Source organism: Emydura macquarii, unplaced genomic scaffold, assembly GCF_026122565.2.
Source record: "Emydura macquarii macquarii isolate MOO-44397 ecotype Brisbane River unplaced genomic scaffold, CSIRO-AGI_Emac_v2 contig_2676, whole genome shotgun sequence".
NCBI lineage: Eukaryota > Metazoa > Chordata > Testudines > Chelidae > Emydura > Emydura macquarii.
In genome coordinates, this window is record NW_027132813.1 from 44,153,965 (window position 1) to 44,171,117 (window position 17,153).

The 17,153-nt window shown below is 41.1% G+C and overlaps 1 protein-coding gene across 3 annotated transcripts in view; it reads right to left on the minus strand.

The window, feature by feature from the left end:
* The window catches only part of SPTLC3 (serine palmitoyltransferase long chain base subunit 3), a 138,222-nt gene that overhangs the window by 76,958 nt on the left and 44,111 nt on the right, over positions 1-17,153 (minus strand). For all 3 annotated transcript variants that reach the window (XM_067564674.1, XM_067564673.1, XM_067564671.1), the window contains 2 exons: positions 5,684-5,875; positions 3,074-3,228 (listed from right to left, as the gene is read on the minus strand). In XM_067564674.1, coding sequence (XP_067420775.1) covers positions 3,074-3,228; positions 5,684-5,809 — 281 coding nt within the window. In that variant the 5' untranslated portion in view covers positions 5,810-5,875. The remainder of the gene's footprint in view (positions 1-3,073; positions 3,229-5,683; positions 5,876-17,153) is intronic.

Genomic DNA, 17,153 nt, shown 5'->3' on the forward strand with positions numbered 1-17,153 from the left:
ATCCAGGGTGTAGTGTGTTGTGAATGAGTATACGGAACACCATGTTACAGCTTTGCAGATATCTTGCTATGGAACATTTGCTAACAAAGCAGAGGAAGTGGCCTGTGCCCACGTAGAGTGAGCTGTAATTGCGGTTTGATATCTTGTAGCAGTCCAGTATGCAGCCTGGGTCCCACTTGGAGGTACTCTGTGAGGATAGGGGTTGGCCCCTTGATCTCTCCGCCAGGACCACAAAGAGTGGTGGAGACTTTCAAAAGAGTTTAGTCCTTTATAGGTAGAACGCCAGGGCCTGCCTGATGCTGAGGAAATGTAGTCTCTTGTCTGTAAGGGAGGTGGTGTAGTTTTGGGCAGAACACAGGTAAATGGATGGATTGATTCAGATAGAATTCTGACACAATCTTGAGGACAAATTTGAGGTGTAGTCTCAAGGAACAGGACTGGCCTAGTGGACTGAATTTTTGGGGGTGCTGACGGGCTTGTTCTGCTGCCTGGACAACTAATGAGTTGGGGGCTTGGTGGATGAAGAGGAAGCCAGAAACTCTATAGCTGGCACAATGTTGCATCTCTCAGCTTTTTGGGGGTGGGGGCCTCACTGACTGGGCCGGTTCCAGAATGGCCTCATTTATAGGGAGAGCCACTCTGGGGGATCTATGTGGCTGGAGGATTGTCTAGGAGATGGTGTTGGGGGTCCTGGACTACCTCCAGCAGGATCTGTGAGTCAGTAGCCACTTGGTGGCTACACTGGGCTACATCCTGAGACTCCTCAGAGTCTGTTGAGGGTTCCAACAGAAGCTGTGGTACCTGCTTTGACAAATGGGGAAGGGGCCTTTCCTGCAGCAGGAGCAGCAGTTTGTCCTCTGGCATGAGACTGTCTCGGATAATGGATGGGTCAGAGAAAAGTGGTGACTGTGAGTATGGCAGGAACACCTTCTCTGGAGATAAGAATGTCTCCATATGTCTCAGTGTCTGCTGGGTGCCCATGGAGACTACGGAGGGAGCTGATTCCATAGTGAGGCCTGTCCTGTTCATGTGTATTGGAGTATCCAGAGCCGTGGTCGTAGACGGGGGCTCTTAGAGTTGTAGAGTCTAAGACCTTGTGCCAAGGTCATTGGTGTTACCGATGGAGTCTGCTTCTTCTTAGCCTTACCCTGCAGTCAGGGGGTCTTTGGCACTGCTTCCACAGTATCCGTGCACAACTTCTCACCCCACCTAGCATAGCTTGGGTAGGGAACGCACCTCTTAGGAGCAGTGTGCTGCAGGGATCTTCTTTTGTGCTCATAAGAGTATTTTTTTCTCTCATGGTGGGATTTATCCTTACTTTTCAGTGTTGGTGGTTCCACACTGGTCTCGTGCTTGGAGAGGCACTGCTAGCTGAGGAGGCTGCTGTACACAGAGATCTCCTTGGGCAGGATCTGAGTGCATCCGGGGGGGTCTCATTGTCTCTTCCAACAAGAACTTGAAGAGATGGAGCTCACAGGCCTTTCTGGGCAGGAAGGACTTACAGATGTTATACTTTGTCAAGATGTGTGCTTCTCCCAGGCAGTAAAGGCACCATTGATGTTCATCACTGATGGAAAAGGTACGAGGGCAGGAGATGCAGTTCTTGGAACCTGGGCATAACCCAACAGTTACAGAAAGTGGGACAAACTACAAACTATACTACAACTTATAATAACTATATCAACTCTCCTAACTAAGCTATAGAGTAAAACTAAGTCTAAACTATTTACAATAGAGAAAGGTAACACTCTTATCTGGGTAAGAGTGAAGGATGAATAGGGGTTCTGACTCAGGCTGTGCGGCAGTAAGAAGGAGTTGGAGTGGTGTCAACTGGCTTTGCTCCTTATACCTTCAGTTGGGAGCACGAGGAGACGTACCATGCATGTGTGGGTCAACGGACACTGCTTCGAAAAAATATCTGGACTCGGGCGCATGGCGCAAATGTGTGCCCATCTGTGGAATACACTTAGGGACCATCACTTGAAGAAGAACTGTTGCTTGCACAGAATGTTTGCTACATTCCATCCTACAGGTGGCTGCATTTCAGTGTTGAGTGAAACAAAGCTTGTATATATTGTTTAAAAATTGCCTTAGGATCATTCAGGAGGAACAATGTACATTTGACATATGCTTATCTGCTTCCCAACTCTGTTGGGCCATCAGAGGCATGGCTTCCATCAAGTTGTGTTAAGAGAGCCAATATTAGAGGAACAACAGTGCATCATTCATTGGAAAAAAGAATAGGGAGACATTTCAATGTAATTTCAATAATTTGAAAAAATAATTCATAAATCCCACAGGCTATAACACACCCTAAATCTTTCTAATGTGTGTGCTTACTTTTTCAAAATATTTCATTAACCATAGTATAAACAGAGACACTATCTACACTTTCACCACATGTGAATTTCTACCTCATTTTCAATAGAATAAAGTTGAGTGTATATAAAGTCTTAGGTTCCGAGCCGCTTGAAACTCAGTACCAAATAATTGGTGGAGATCCTTGTGTGTAAATCAGAAATCTCGTCTACACAGCACAAACAATCACGGTTTACAAATGTGCTTAAGAAAGGTTTAGACCAAACTGGGTTATAACAGAGTTTGGCTGAGTAGTGTGGATGGGTCCAAACTGTATCATAAATGCCTTAAAATCTCTATCTTTTAGGTTTTTACCTGGGTTAAAGCAATTTTTTTTAAAAGTCCGTTTGCAGCATAATTTGGCCTTTTTCCATACTGCCTGGCCAAACAATGTTAGAAACACAGTGCCATATCTTCAGCTGGTGTACATTGGTGCAGCGCCACTGACTGTAATGGGTGAAGTGTTAACTGCTGTTGTTTACCCTTTGTAGATGGGGGGGGGTCAGAAGTTATTTTTTTAAAACCAGATTAAAGCAGATTTTGAAGAAGGGGGAGAGGGGACAATAAATAAATAAATAAAAATATTTACCCATCAAGTTTTGTCCTATTGCTATTTTCCAACTTGGGAAATTACATTCTGCATACTTGTACTCCCATTATAGTTTTTTACTTCCCTGGCTAAACACTGTAGCTTGCTGCTTGTAGCCTGACCCACCTAAACGTCCAGTTGTAATCATCTGTAACACGCTCCATCAAGTCAAACTGTGGCCCAGGGACGCTGCAGATTGGGCGGTTCCAATTACCTCGTATTCTCATGTAGAGGTTTCTTGTGTAAAAGTTCTCAAAATCTTGATAAAGTGGCACAAAATCCTGGTTTGAAAACACGCACAGGGTTACATTTCTAGGCAAGTTTCCATCCTATGTACCTTATTTATTTAAATTCGGAAGGCAGACTAACTCATTAAGAAACTGGTGGTAATGCAAGCCTAGTTGTCCTGTGCCATATTAACTCTCAGTTTTGCAGATTGCTTAGTTATCTCGAGTCCCATGCATGGCCCATTTATTTCTGACTGGCAAATAGCAGAGAGCTTATGAAAGTGTCCAATATTCTGAAAGCTCATAATAGGAGGAGCTGTCATGCCAGGTACACACTGTGAAAGTTATTTTGAAAATAGAGAGTTTCATTATAATGCTGAGCTGCTAGCAAATGTGGGGTAAAAAGCCCATCACAGTGCATAAGAAAATGGATTAATTAGAGTTAATCAGTGATTTATTTGGATATTTTCAGTCAAGACTAGAAGTTCCCACCTCAGTTTATTCATGCCTTCACTTCTTCTTGTAGGGCATTGACTTTGGTTGACAAATAGTTAACCATGGATTTTATATATATGCTGCACCACAGTCATACTAATTAGAAATATGTACATATGAAATATGAGAATCAACAGACTACATAATGGTGTGCTAAGGTAAAAAGGCTTTATTGGAATGTTTAGGGTCATCATTATTCTCTAGTGGCCAAATCACGAATTGAATTACTGAGGATAAAGGCTTTATATCATGCTACTTCATTATGTAGCTTATGCTTCTTTAAAACCCCTCACAAAAACAACCCCCACCCCACACACACATTTTAGTAACAGAAACCTATTCCAGATTTTTTTTTTTTTTTAAACAGAGTTGGTATTCTTTTTTGTATCTTTCTTCCTGCAGTTCCTTGTCCCTTGAGTCAACCTACAGAAGGCTCAGAAGAAGATAATTATCAACTAATCAATTTCAGAATCCATGCAAATGAAATAAATTTGCTTTTCTGTGCATCACAATTCCATGCCTTTAGGGTCAAATATCTTGGGCCTCCCAGGGAAAGAAGTAATTCTTGCATGTCTCATTGAAAAATGAGATTCTCTCACTTATTTCTAGCCCTGATCATTCATGAGGCTTTGCCACCAGTCCAAGAATGAATATGGTCAGTCCCGGGCCTCAGGCCAATATAATTTTGCGGTGGGGACAGGTGAAGAAGGAAACATGTTTGCAATATATAAGTCCCACATTCAAAAGCTGCTCATATTGTTAGAAATAGTGCCCTCAAGGGAATCTAAAGGATCAGGCATGAATTGATCATCTATAGTTGCTTGGAATCATTCATGCTTCCACCTCCTCTGGCAGGTCTGCTTCAAATTGTTGGATCAGTATCAGACAGACAGATATTCGATATGGATACAGTCAATTTAAAACAGACCTGCAAGAGGAGATGGAAGCATGCATCTAAGGCCAGCTGTTTTTGTTTTGTAGGTTTTGTAGCTGGAGCAGACGAGTCAGACTAATTTATGATCTACTTGGCAAAAACACACCCTGGGACTGGAATCTGCCAAAATACTATCTGTGGAGTAGCGAGAGGGGAGAACAACAATGGCCTCTGTTTTAAAAGGTAATAGTATAACAATATTGTTATTATATGCTGAGTATTAACAGAACTTCAGTGTATTTGCAGAAACTCTTTGGAAGCATCATTTATGCATGTGTTAGCTTTAGCATAATGAATTTAGAGTCAGATCAATCCCCAAATTACACAGGAATAGCACTACAGTTTCCAACAATTGTTAGAAATAAGGGTTTTATATTTTGGTATCACAGATTATTTTCTTCTTGATGCCTATATATGTGTGAACTTCATTTATATTTACCATCTCCTGTGTTTATAGAAAGAGAACAAGTCACTGTCTTAAAATAGCAGTCTGCTAGAATTTTTTAAAATATATATTCTGAGGTTAGAAATGTTGATTAGTAAGCACAATAATGCTACATGCCTGAGCTTTGGTTATTTCAAGACCTATTTGAGCTCTGAAGCAAATGTAAAGCTCTTGATTCTGAGGATTGCCATTTCTCTCCACTTTTACTATTAGGGGATGTTACTAACAAAGTTTCCTTTTTGACAGATAGAAGAGGAAACCCAGCTGCTGGAGAGGTCATTGCCAAGAAGTAGATCAGCTAGCCAAGGTACAAAAGAGGAATCCTTACTACATGTGGTGCTTGAGTTCACTTTCCTCCCCATTCTCAGTCCAAGAATTTACCTGAGCAACTTTATCCCCCAACAATTCAGGAAATTGGATTCCCACTGGAGCAGACTTCCCAAGAACTTTTGTAACTCCAAGAAGAGTCTACCCCAATCTATAAATTCCCTTCACCCCCATACAATGCTCTTCATGCAATGATAGTTCAGTAGCGAAAAATGATTCCATACCTTGGTATGTTGCCAGTTCACTGTATATATTTTGTAAAGCCAAAGAAAAGTATGTGCAATGCACTAATTTTTTTTTATACATACTTTTTGTTCTTCTCTTTCTGCAGCAAGATGACATCTTTCTAGTCCCCAGGATCTCATAAAATCTCGCAGGTAGCCGAATATTATTCCAATTCCAAAACCCAAGTAAGTAAAAACGACAACATACATTGGTGCTTGTTCAAAGTGTTCATTAAACGGCCTTTTGTAGAGACCTCCATTTGATATGCCATTTTTCTGTAAATACAAAATAAGAATTTGTGATTAGAACATTTCAACGGGCCTTAAAACCAAAAATAATTTGCTTCAAGACTTCAGGCTTTTAGACGCAATCTCTTCCTGTAGCATAGCATGGATTAGCAGAGGTGTATCATGACACTAACAAACCTAAATTTAAGGAGGATTACTCCTTATGTTGTAGTCATTGTTATAGTTCTAGGAATAAGACAAGCAATAACAGAAAAGGGGGCAATCTGGTCTTGTATCTTTAGTTAGTTTACAAAATTGAGACTGCAGAATCTGCTAGTGTTGAAATCAAGGACTGTTATTTGTGTCCATTTAAGAAAACTCGTATCACAACAATTTTTTCCTGTGTATGGAAAAAATACTTCCCTGGGACACTAGTTAAAGGTTTTGCAGGCAACCAAGACAAATGCATAGATCCACTGAAAAAATTAGCGGAAAGAGAAAGAATCAATAACGGTGCTAATGCTACTGATGCTCGATTTGATTTATGCAAATATTATAATGTTTACCTGAGAGAGAGAGAGAGAGAGAGAGAGAGAGAGAGAGAGAGAGAGAGAATTCTATCTAAATACATATGTATTTTACATATACACACACAAGCACTGATTGGTTCTTGAGGAATTTGTCTCTACCTCATGTTGGATTGTAAGATTACAATCCAACCCTTTGTTTATAAATTAACAAATTTTGGGTCACAAATCACTGAATTACTAAACCTCCAAGATGAAGGTTTGACAGACTAAATCAATATTAATCAGCATTGATACAGCAGCATGATCAGAAATATGGATCTTATCAATACCTATCACATGTATCTGCGCTGCTAAGAGTATGGAAATTCAGAAGAATATCTAGCCTCAAAAATGTTTAGTGAACTGAAGATAAAAAACATGTTCATTCTCTGTCAGATTTAAATGTTGCTAAATATTCCATTTATGTAAAGAATTTACTGGATGAGGCTTTGAGATTGATTGATTTGTTCCTCATTTCATTTCCTTTGATTACACATTGCCATTATTGACTCATTCAGAACTGGATCATTTACTGCATTATAGTTCGCAACAGTAATCAACCAGAATAATTTTTTGTAGCTTTCCTGTGATGATCGAAGCTATTGTAACCGTGGCACCATCCACTCCAGCTTGATCACATAAGTGGATCAGCAGCACATTCTGATTAACTATATGAAAATTAAAGGATTTGTACTGAGGTCATATCACACACACACAATTCTTCATGGCTTAAAAATTGAGGCCAGGTCCTCAGCTGGTGTAAATCAGCCTAGCTCCTTTAAAGTCATGAAGTAAGGCTGATTTACAATAGCTGAGGATCCGGCCCTAATTCAGTAGTTTCACACTATTCTTTGCCATCATTATAGACTCAGACAACATTACAGTACAGGCATTAAACAAGTACTGAGCTATGAAATCTTTTTTAAAATGTGTGAACACAGCACGGCTTGTAGATCTAGAAAACTGCCAACAAAAGCTTGTCTGCCTGGTGTGGCAAATCATGCCAGAGGGGAGTGATTTGCACTAATATGCTGTGCTCTAATGACCCTGTGTAATTCCTGCTGGCGCACTCTAACAGGTACCCAGTTCATGTTAAGATAGTCCTTTTTTGAAACTGGGTACCTTTTAGAGTGCACCAGCAGGGTTTACACAGGGCAGTCAGAGCACAGCACTCTAGTGCACTTTGCAGATCACACCCCTCTATAGTGCACTTTGCTGGTGCTGTGTTGACAAGTCCTAATTCCCTCCTGTCTACTTTCATTTTGCTTTCCTCATTTTGTTTACCCATGCCGCACATAGCAGAGCAAAGTTCACTTGATTCCCTTCCAGAATAAGAACTGCTGGACCTAATAATTTCTTCTCTCTCTCTCACCTCATCAAACGTCCTCAATTGCAGTTGTGTGCACAATCACTTGATCCTACATCCATCCCTTATATGTTTTCAAACATTTGATGCTTATGAAAGACAAAGACCATATTGTGTACTTGAAAATTCTCATTGGTGATGACATGGGAAACACAAAACTTTTGGTGCTTGCAAGCCATTTCAGAACTATAGAGGTAAAAAAGCTGCACTCTGAATTCATCTACAAAGTTTGAATTTGCCCCTAAAAGCCTTTGGTAATTCACTGGAGCAGCTAACCTGTATGTGTGTGTGTGTAATATATATATATAAAGCCTTTCTAAAAGTAGGACACTTTTATGTCATAGTACTTTAGAGCCAAGCAAGTATCCAAATTAATTTCCCCTTTCTTTCCATTTCAATTGCATTTTTCCAAATATTTTTATTGGATGGGAATGCATTTTTAGTGGCATGTGTCCTATCTATAAGAGCATTAGAAATGAAAGGAGAGACATCGTATTTTGTCAATATTTCTGTCTTTCACAGACAGTGTGTTATCTTGCTATGAACAGGTCCTACCAACCAGGGTTGTCATTTTATTTTTGCTTTAAAAACTATGTCCAAGAACCACAACCATCTTTAAGACTATAGAAGCTAATTCTCACACTATTGCAAACTTAACGTTTTCAACACCTCTCTGTCAAACGGAAACCCCCTATATTAACTAAGGCTATTAGCCTGACATTTGAAGAATAGAAATCTTCAATTAACCTGTGCAAGGGATGTCTGTCATCTCTGACAAGGCATTTAACTGCTACCCACACACACTACCAGTAGTAGCCAGTCTACTAGTCAAAGAACCAAGGGTTAGATTCACAAAGGAATTTAGGTGTGGCGACACTGACTTTGCCAAGTCTCACTTTCAATCCCCTGTAAAATCACTGGCATTCACAAAGCGTGAGTTAGGCACTTAAGTGCTCTATACAATAAATGGGGTGAGATAAGCACCTAAGAATGGGATTCACAAAAGCCAGCATGCTAGGGAGCTCCCACTGAAGCTAGCTAATGGGTGATGCCAACATAAGGGGTGTGTCCTAAGCTCTGCACCCGAAGGAGTTCATTGCCTAAGTCTAAAATGGAAGGAGACATCTTATGTGACTCAAAACAAAGGACAGGCAACATCAATCTTATAGTGCTTCATCAGCTTGGATGAAGATAATAGACACAGATGATTTAAATACAGCATCACAATGTAACTGAACCACCTAATAGACTCTGTGCAACACCAATGTTAGTAACTGAACAAGGAAAGAGTGTTGGAATACATAACAAAATAACGGTAAAGGAGGCATGTTATTTTAGTCACTAAGTGGATGATGGCTTGTACTTGCTACTGCAAATCATTTTTCTTCAACTGATGCCAGACTTCTTGCAAGGCTATTGGCAAGAAGCTGTAGATGAAGAGTTAATAGATAATACAATATTCCTCTTACAAGCAGGGCGTTATCATTTCAATGTTATGCTTTTTGGACTTTGAAATGTTCCCACACCTTTCATAATCTAATGAACGTTGTATTGGCATGCCTGCTTTAAAGAATCCTCTTTCGTTTGCCTACTGTTGATGAAATGGTTGTACTTTCCTCAATGTTCGTTCAGCATTAGCAGAAGCAATGGAAAGACGACCTAATGCTGAAGAAAACAAGAGTGGATATCACAACTCCAGTGTCACTTTTGTAGATGAAAAAAGGAGCTCTCTGCGTACCATGGCTTGTTTAGAAGAGATAAAATCTGATCCAAAAAAGATGGAATACTTTAATTTCCCTCAACTGACAGATGTAATGTAGGTCTCCCAATAGCTGGGATTTACTGGCTATTACAGGAAATTGATCAAAGGCTATGTGAATCTGGTTGATCTATTTGCAGCTTTCAGTAGGGAGAACACAGAATTCAAGAAGAACATGCAATGCCAAGAAATTTTCAGAAGTGCCCAAGTGATTTAGGAGCCTAAGGGTATGTCAACACAGAAAAAAAAATCTCTGACAGTGAGTCTCAGAACCTGGGTCAACTGATTTGGGCTCGCACTGTGGGACTAAAAATAATAGTATAGATGTTCAGGCTTGGGCTGGAGCCCAGCTATGAAATCTCAAGGGGGAGGGTCTCGAAGTTTGGGCTCCAGTCTGAACATCTACACTGCTATTTTAATCCTGCAGCATGAGCACCGTGAGCCCAAATCAGTTGACCCAGGCTCTGAGACTTGCTGCTGAAGGTTTTTTTTTCTTGCTGTGCAGATGTATTCTCAGTCCCATTGACTTTTAATGAATTTAGGAGCCTATCTCCCTTAAGTTCTTTTGAAAAATGTTATCCTAAGTGAACAGTATTACTTATTGTTTGCTCTGCCGCATCAGTTTGTGTAGGCAACCCTTCCTCTGCATGTCCCACAGGCACAGGTTTTACAGGGGAATACCCTTTGCTAGTGAACTTTAATCAAACTACAACCAAACTTCTAGGCACACAGTATAAACCCGTAACAGCATACTCCTTCTAAGGAATGAAACACAAACGTGTGAACAGTACTTACATACTAATTGTGACCTGCAATTTCCACAAATTGCCTAAGATCTCAACACTTTTCCATTGTCAAGCACAAGTGGATAATCCATTTTATCTACTATATGGTAGAATTATTCCAGATCCACTTAACCCAGTTTTCAGAAGTGTCTTGAACATGAACCATTCTACTTTAATACTCTGAGCCTGGAGATGAATGACTAGCACACTAGAAATGTCTTTGACCCGTGCCAAATACAAAAGCATCATTAGAATGTATATCCAGGAGAGAAGCTGTTTTGAGTATAAATGACTTAGTATGAGCTGTAACTCACTCCAACTCCAACACAGCTATGGTTTTACTGCAACCCCTCCGCCCCCTCCCTCCTGACCCTCACAGGCATGCAGCAGGACTGATTATATTTAGCTGAACAGTTATTTGAGTGAAGATTTCAAGTTTATGCTACTGCTTAGAGAAAATGCTAGAGTTTATAATATTGAATTTGGGATTTGGCTCTTCTCCCAATAAAATAAATGGGAGTTTTGCCACCAATGTCATTGGGTGGAGAAGCAACCTCCTACTCCCTTACAACACTTTGCAATCTTTGCAGTGAGAGATTTGAGATTATTCAGACAGCAATAAGATAACCATATCTGTTGGAACAAGTACTTCACTCTGTTACAATGCACAGCAGAATTCAGATATGGAGAGCCTACACCAAAATCACTTAAGTAACTGAGGAGATTGCTCATGGGGCCTGTCCCTGAGATGGGACTTGAGCTTCCTACCTAGTGCTTGCTACTTAGAGTAGCTTCTCCTTTCTCCTTGCATGGATTGGGTCTTGGGTTCTTTTTGGTGACACCTGGTGCTTCCACCCAAGGTGGTTCCTCACTGTATCTGGGACAGAAGGGGTGCTGTGCCTTGGGAAAACGAATGATGCTACCAATAGGCACGGGAGTATAAAACCCAGCACAGAATGAAACTATGAAGTATATCAACAGAAACCCTACCAAAGAGATGACATGCCCAAAACCAACAATATAACAAAGGGGGACTTTACTGGGAGCAGTAAAATAGGATCTGGAAAGGAAAGGGTTAGGATTAACTAATAAGTACTAAAACACCAACAAATTAATCAGCAACCCCCCCCCCACAAGAAAGGCCCCCCTCACAGTGTCTTTGCTCCTGGGTGGGAGAGGGTCACCTCCTGGCTCCCTAGTCTGGAAACCTGTGGAGGTCTTGGCTGGCTCTTGGCAGCTAGCTCTATGTCATATTTCTGCCACTCTGGATGCTGGTCTCCATAGGCCTGGAACTACCTGACTTATGCAATGGATACCACAGCAGTCTAAAGACTCCCTCATCTGTTCTCCTTCTCTTAGCTCCAAACCCAAAACTGAAACTAAAACTAGTCTCTCTGTCTCTGAATTAGGATGAAGGGCTAATCAGCCCTGGCTCATCATTGGCCCAGCAAACTGCTTGCCCAGATCATTCTATGCAGAACCCTCCCTATTGGCCATAGTGTGAGTTTCTAATCCATTCTGTCCCAACCCCTGACTCCAAGCATGCTGGAAAATGGCGTCAGAGGGCTCTATTTCTATTTCTATTTCTGATACCTATTTCTGTTGTATGCCACAGAGTAGGGCCACCTAAAGGCTCAATACAATGTTCCAGAAGCTGGAAAACTCCAAGTAGGGGTTACCCTCACATTATGTCACTTGAAAATGTATTTGATGACTCTCCACCTTTAGAAATAGAAAAGATAAAAATTATTTTGGTATCAACCTTCATTTGTGACAGGATGATCTTATTTTTGATGAGTTACTGGAAATCTTAGCATTATAGAGGATGGGTAATCAATACAAAATCTGTTACAACTTGAAAAGTTGAGGGCAACACAAAATAAAGAAATATATTTATCTTATCTGCCTTTGTGGGAGGGGAGTGGCATCATAGCTTCATAACCCTTGCTCATACAAACTCCCTACATTCCTTTCCTGGAGAAATCCAAATATAATTAGGACTTTTTTTTGTTTAAACCTGTATATCTACTAACAAAGACTCAGCAGGAATACTGCTGGGGATTGTAGTTATGTAATGCACTTTATTAGCCAAAAAAGAGGCAATTGAAACAACAACAAAAAAAGTTCAGAAGAATTCACAGAACCTGTTTGATCTTCTAAATAGCTTTATCTTACAGAATCATTTGCCTTCCAGAATCTGCTTGTTACAGATTATCTTTAAGAACCTGGTTATTACTCTTGCTGATGTCTAGAACAAAAAAAGAGGAGCCAATCCTATCATTTTAAATAGCAAGTATCTCTCCACTCAACTGTCATTTACAGTCTTTATCTAAGTCCTAATCCCCAGCAGCATTCTGTCCTGGGAGCAGTATGTCACAAACAACAGGACTGGGCTGGGTTCTTTGCTATTATTTCCTCAAGGAAGTCTATTGTGTTACAACCAAAAGATCAAGAAGTTAGTGATGTGAAGTAAGTGTCTGCAGGCCAGCATAACCAATGACACAGCTCTTTTCAGGAGTATTAAGTCATCATAGTACAAGAAGCACTTGAAGACGAAGGGGTTTACACGCAAAAATCATACAGATTACACCAGCAGCATTTATCAGGAGCATCTGCTATGTAGCCACTTCCATCAGAGGAGATAGCTCTGTTTTTTTGTGACAAATAACATTTCCTATTTCAGAACAGGCTTCATTTCACAGCATGATGAAAGTTGACTTTCTAGCGATATGAGCAGAAATGATATTTTTGAATGCCAAAGGCTGGAAGGGTAGAAGATATATTCACCCACAATATTAAGGAAGAAGATAAGTTATATAGGCCAAAGACAACAGTACACAAGAATAGATAGGATATAGATTAACTAGGGAGAATGATCTATCATTAAATTAACTTTGGAAGGTTATATGTTGACACTCATCACATACTTATTCAAGATTCCTCTCAGCCTTAGACAAAGAGATCTCAGGTTCTGCTCTTGCATACTCTGCATGATTCCAGGAGCAGTATCTGTTATATCAGTGGTTCCCAACCTGCGGCCTGCGGGGGTTTTCAAAGTGGCCTGCGACTCCCCTTCTGCTGGCTGCAAAAGGGAGTTGGTGCCTAAGGACCCAGGCGGAGCATGTTGCTGCGGGGCTGAAAGACTGGTGTGGGCTCCTTGCAGCCAAGGGGATGGGAGATCAACCCTCCCCTCGCCCTGGCTGTAGCAGGGAGCACGGCAAAGCGCTCTGCTTGAGTTCATAGGTGCTGGGGTCCCTGCTGGAGCGAGAGGGAGGGGAGCACTGATCTCCCGTTCCCCCTGACTGCAGAAGGGAGCCACTGCCTAGGGACCCAGGTGGAGTGCACAGGGCTACAGGATGCATGCGGTTTCCCTGCTGAAGCCAGGGGGACGGGAGATCAGTGAGGAGGCAGCCTCCTCACTGACCTCTTTCCACCTGGCTGCAGTGGGGGGGCAGCCTGCTGGTGGAGACTGGTGGCTCTTCTGGGCTCTAAAAATTATATCTGTGGCCCTCGAGCCAAAAAGATTGGGAACCATTGTGTTATATATTCCAGTGGATGCCATTATAAACATAATGTCCATGGCACCTAATCAAATTGGATCCAAAGGTTTTTGGGATGCATAGAACCCATCCCTAATGACTGGCTATTTGCAGCTAACATGGCGTTCTAGAATGCTTGCAACTTCACTGACATCCATACATGACTTTAAAGAATTTTTTGGAAAGTTTTTAGAGTCAGACAAGAACATATGACCTGGGAGTTCTGGGAAAGAACATAAACGTGGATAAACATTACCCGTTTTGTAAATCAGATGGTAATTTCTGAAACTCTTACAATGCCTATTGTCTAATATTGTCTGTAGTAAACAGTAAATAGAAGGAAAAAAATCAGTGGAAATACTTGATATCCTCTTGGCTTGCCATTTATATGTCAAAGAATAACCTGAAAGTGAGAGGAGTATTCAGAAGTATGAAGTCAGCTTTTTTCAACAAAACACTGCTGGTGTACACACTGCAGTCATCCCCCCCACCAATAAAAGCACCCTATTTTTTCAACAAAATAAAGCCACCTCGATGACGTGCACCACTGTAATTATAGAGGTGGCTGTAAGTTGACATATGTTATGTCAACTTATTCTTTTTAGCATAGACAAGGCAGCTAGTGCTCCATGTGCCATTGCCCAGAGTGAATTATGCAAACTAAGGTAAGTGAGGAGCAAGAAGGCAAAACATGGAGAATAACTATTAAGTTCAGAATCAATGGAGACAAAAGATTGAGGGCACTATGCAGAGAAAGATATTTTCCAGCATTTCAGCACTTATACAGGGAAAAACCAGATGGGTTAAATCAACAAACCAAGCAACCCTGTGTGCCTATGAGATGCCTATAAAAGTAATGTTGGCATGGATCACAACATCTAATTACAGCATTTATTTACTGATTATTTCCAATGAACATATGGACATTTGGATTCATATCGTCTCATTGTTTCCTTGTATTCCACCCTTCACCTTTAACCATCTCTTGTCTTATACTTGGATTGCAATCTCTTTGGGGCAGGGTATATCTTTTATTCTGTGTTTGTACAGCACTTAGCACAATGGGGTCCCGGTCTCTGACCAGGTCTCCTAGGAGCTACCACAATACAATTAAAATTTGGTCATTGCAGCATCTCCACTAATAATTCATCCCAGTATTTTGACTATGTATAGCTTTTGGGGTGAGAAGAATAGATTAAGCCCCATCATTCAAAAGGACTCCTACTTGTTCAGTTCCCTGAAGCTGACATTGACATTATTATTCCCACTTCAGAAAATGTCTCCCAGAAATTCTTTGTCCTTCAGGAACTCATTATGCTGGTTTTATTTGACATGGAATTTATGAGACATTGACAGTGGATTTGGCAAGTTGTAGAATGGGACTGAATTGACAGACACTTTATGATGCTCCAACTTGGTAAATGTGGACAGTCTGAATTCTCAACGAAGATCTACATGGCATAATGCAGTAGTGCAATTACATGCAAGTCAGGTCATTCTGACTCAGCACAATGCCGCATTTGGCCAGAGAATGCATTAGCATAAAATTCAGCTTGTTACAAGACTTCCTCCTCAAGAAGAAACATTTATAGATTGACAAACTGATACTGCACAATAGGCTGAATCATCTATGGATCCCAGGGCTTCACCCATACTATGATGCAAAGGCCTGAAATAGAACCAAGATTGTGCACAGACAACAGGTGGAAGAATAGCTTAATGGTAACAGATGCACATGCTTTACCAGGAATGGATGTCTCTCTGGAGGTCCTGGCGCATGCCAAATAGACATCACAATGCTCAGGCTTGACAATTTAAAATTACAGAAGTTGTCTCAAAGCAGCATTTGTCACACAGGAAAATACCAATTTTGAGTAAAGCCGTCAGGCGCTCTTAGTGAGTATAGACTCACAGACCTCAACTATTGCGTTCACTTTGTCTAGCTTATTTTTGTTTTGGCATCAAAATCATTTAAACATCAGCTTAGGGATCTGAGAGTCATGCATAGACCAAACAAAGCAGGAGTCACTGCAAAGCACCAATGATCATGGATTGTCATGCTCTTCAGTGACAGCTGAGTAGGTTAGATTATTCTGGCCACCTATAGGAGTTTACTGGTACTCTAGATTCCATAATTTTTACTTTGCAGTGCTGCATAAATACAGGCGACTGAGCCTTGCTCCAGTTGTACTGTCCTAAACCCACAGCAAAAACAAGACTGGAAAAATCTTCTCACCCATGTGTGTACGAATCTTTTCTGGGCAAGTGCCATCAATTCTGCAGAAACTTAAGCTCCCATTTAAAAAACAAAACAAAACAACCCTCAACAAACCCCACTTATGGGTGCAAAGAGAACCTAATAAATGTATATAGGATGTAAGCTAATGCACCAGTGGCTTCCTAGTCTGAAAATGCACAGCTCCAGTGTTTCTGCTGGTGTGTGGGGCTGAGGCAGCCATTGTGGGCTGTACATAAGTGTGAAACCTCTACCAAAATATCCCTGCCACTCCAGCAGCAAGTTCTGTGCTTGAGAATCCCATTGACCTGCAGGGAGCCCTGTCTCTCTCTTTTTAAGGGGGAGGGAGGCAAGGACCACTGGCCAAAGTGCTACCGCTTCTTTAAGGAGATAGAGATGAGGTAAGCTGCCCAGGCACTGCTGGTTGGAGGGGGAAGGTGGTAAGGGACCAGAGCAGGCATGAGCTGTTATTTTCATGGGCAGGGAGGAGCAGAAGACCTAGGTAGAGCCGGTGCTAGGCAATAGCAGACTAAGTAATTGCTTAGGGTCCTGAGAACTTCAAGGGGGGCTCCCTATTCGCTTTTTATTATGTGTTTTGTGTGTGGTGTCCCACCAAACTATTTCTGCTTAGGTAGCCCAATGGGCTTGTGACTCTGGCTGAATTAGGGGGACCATTTATGATATTATTTAGCATTAATATTTCAAAATTACAATATTCATGAGATAGGCCATGTCAGGTACCATTATTAAGGTTATAATTTGCTAAGTATGATGATATTGTTTATGTGCAAGTGTCATATTTGTGTTGGAAGTTATGGATATCTTTGATGTATCTTTATTTTAACTTGTGTTGTGTCTCTGGGCAACACCCCTGACAGGATGGCTGCAGCAATAAGCTGCTAAATGGCCCATTAAGGAAACTCACAGGTACAATGGGCCCAGGAAGAGAACCCAGGGACTACAGCTGATGAATCACCAGGACTTACTCATGTGACTCTGGACTCCATCTTATTTCTGTAAATTTCCACAAGTAGCATGGAAAAGACCAAGGGACATAAAAGGCAGCACATCC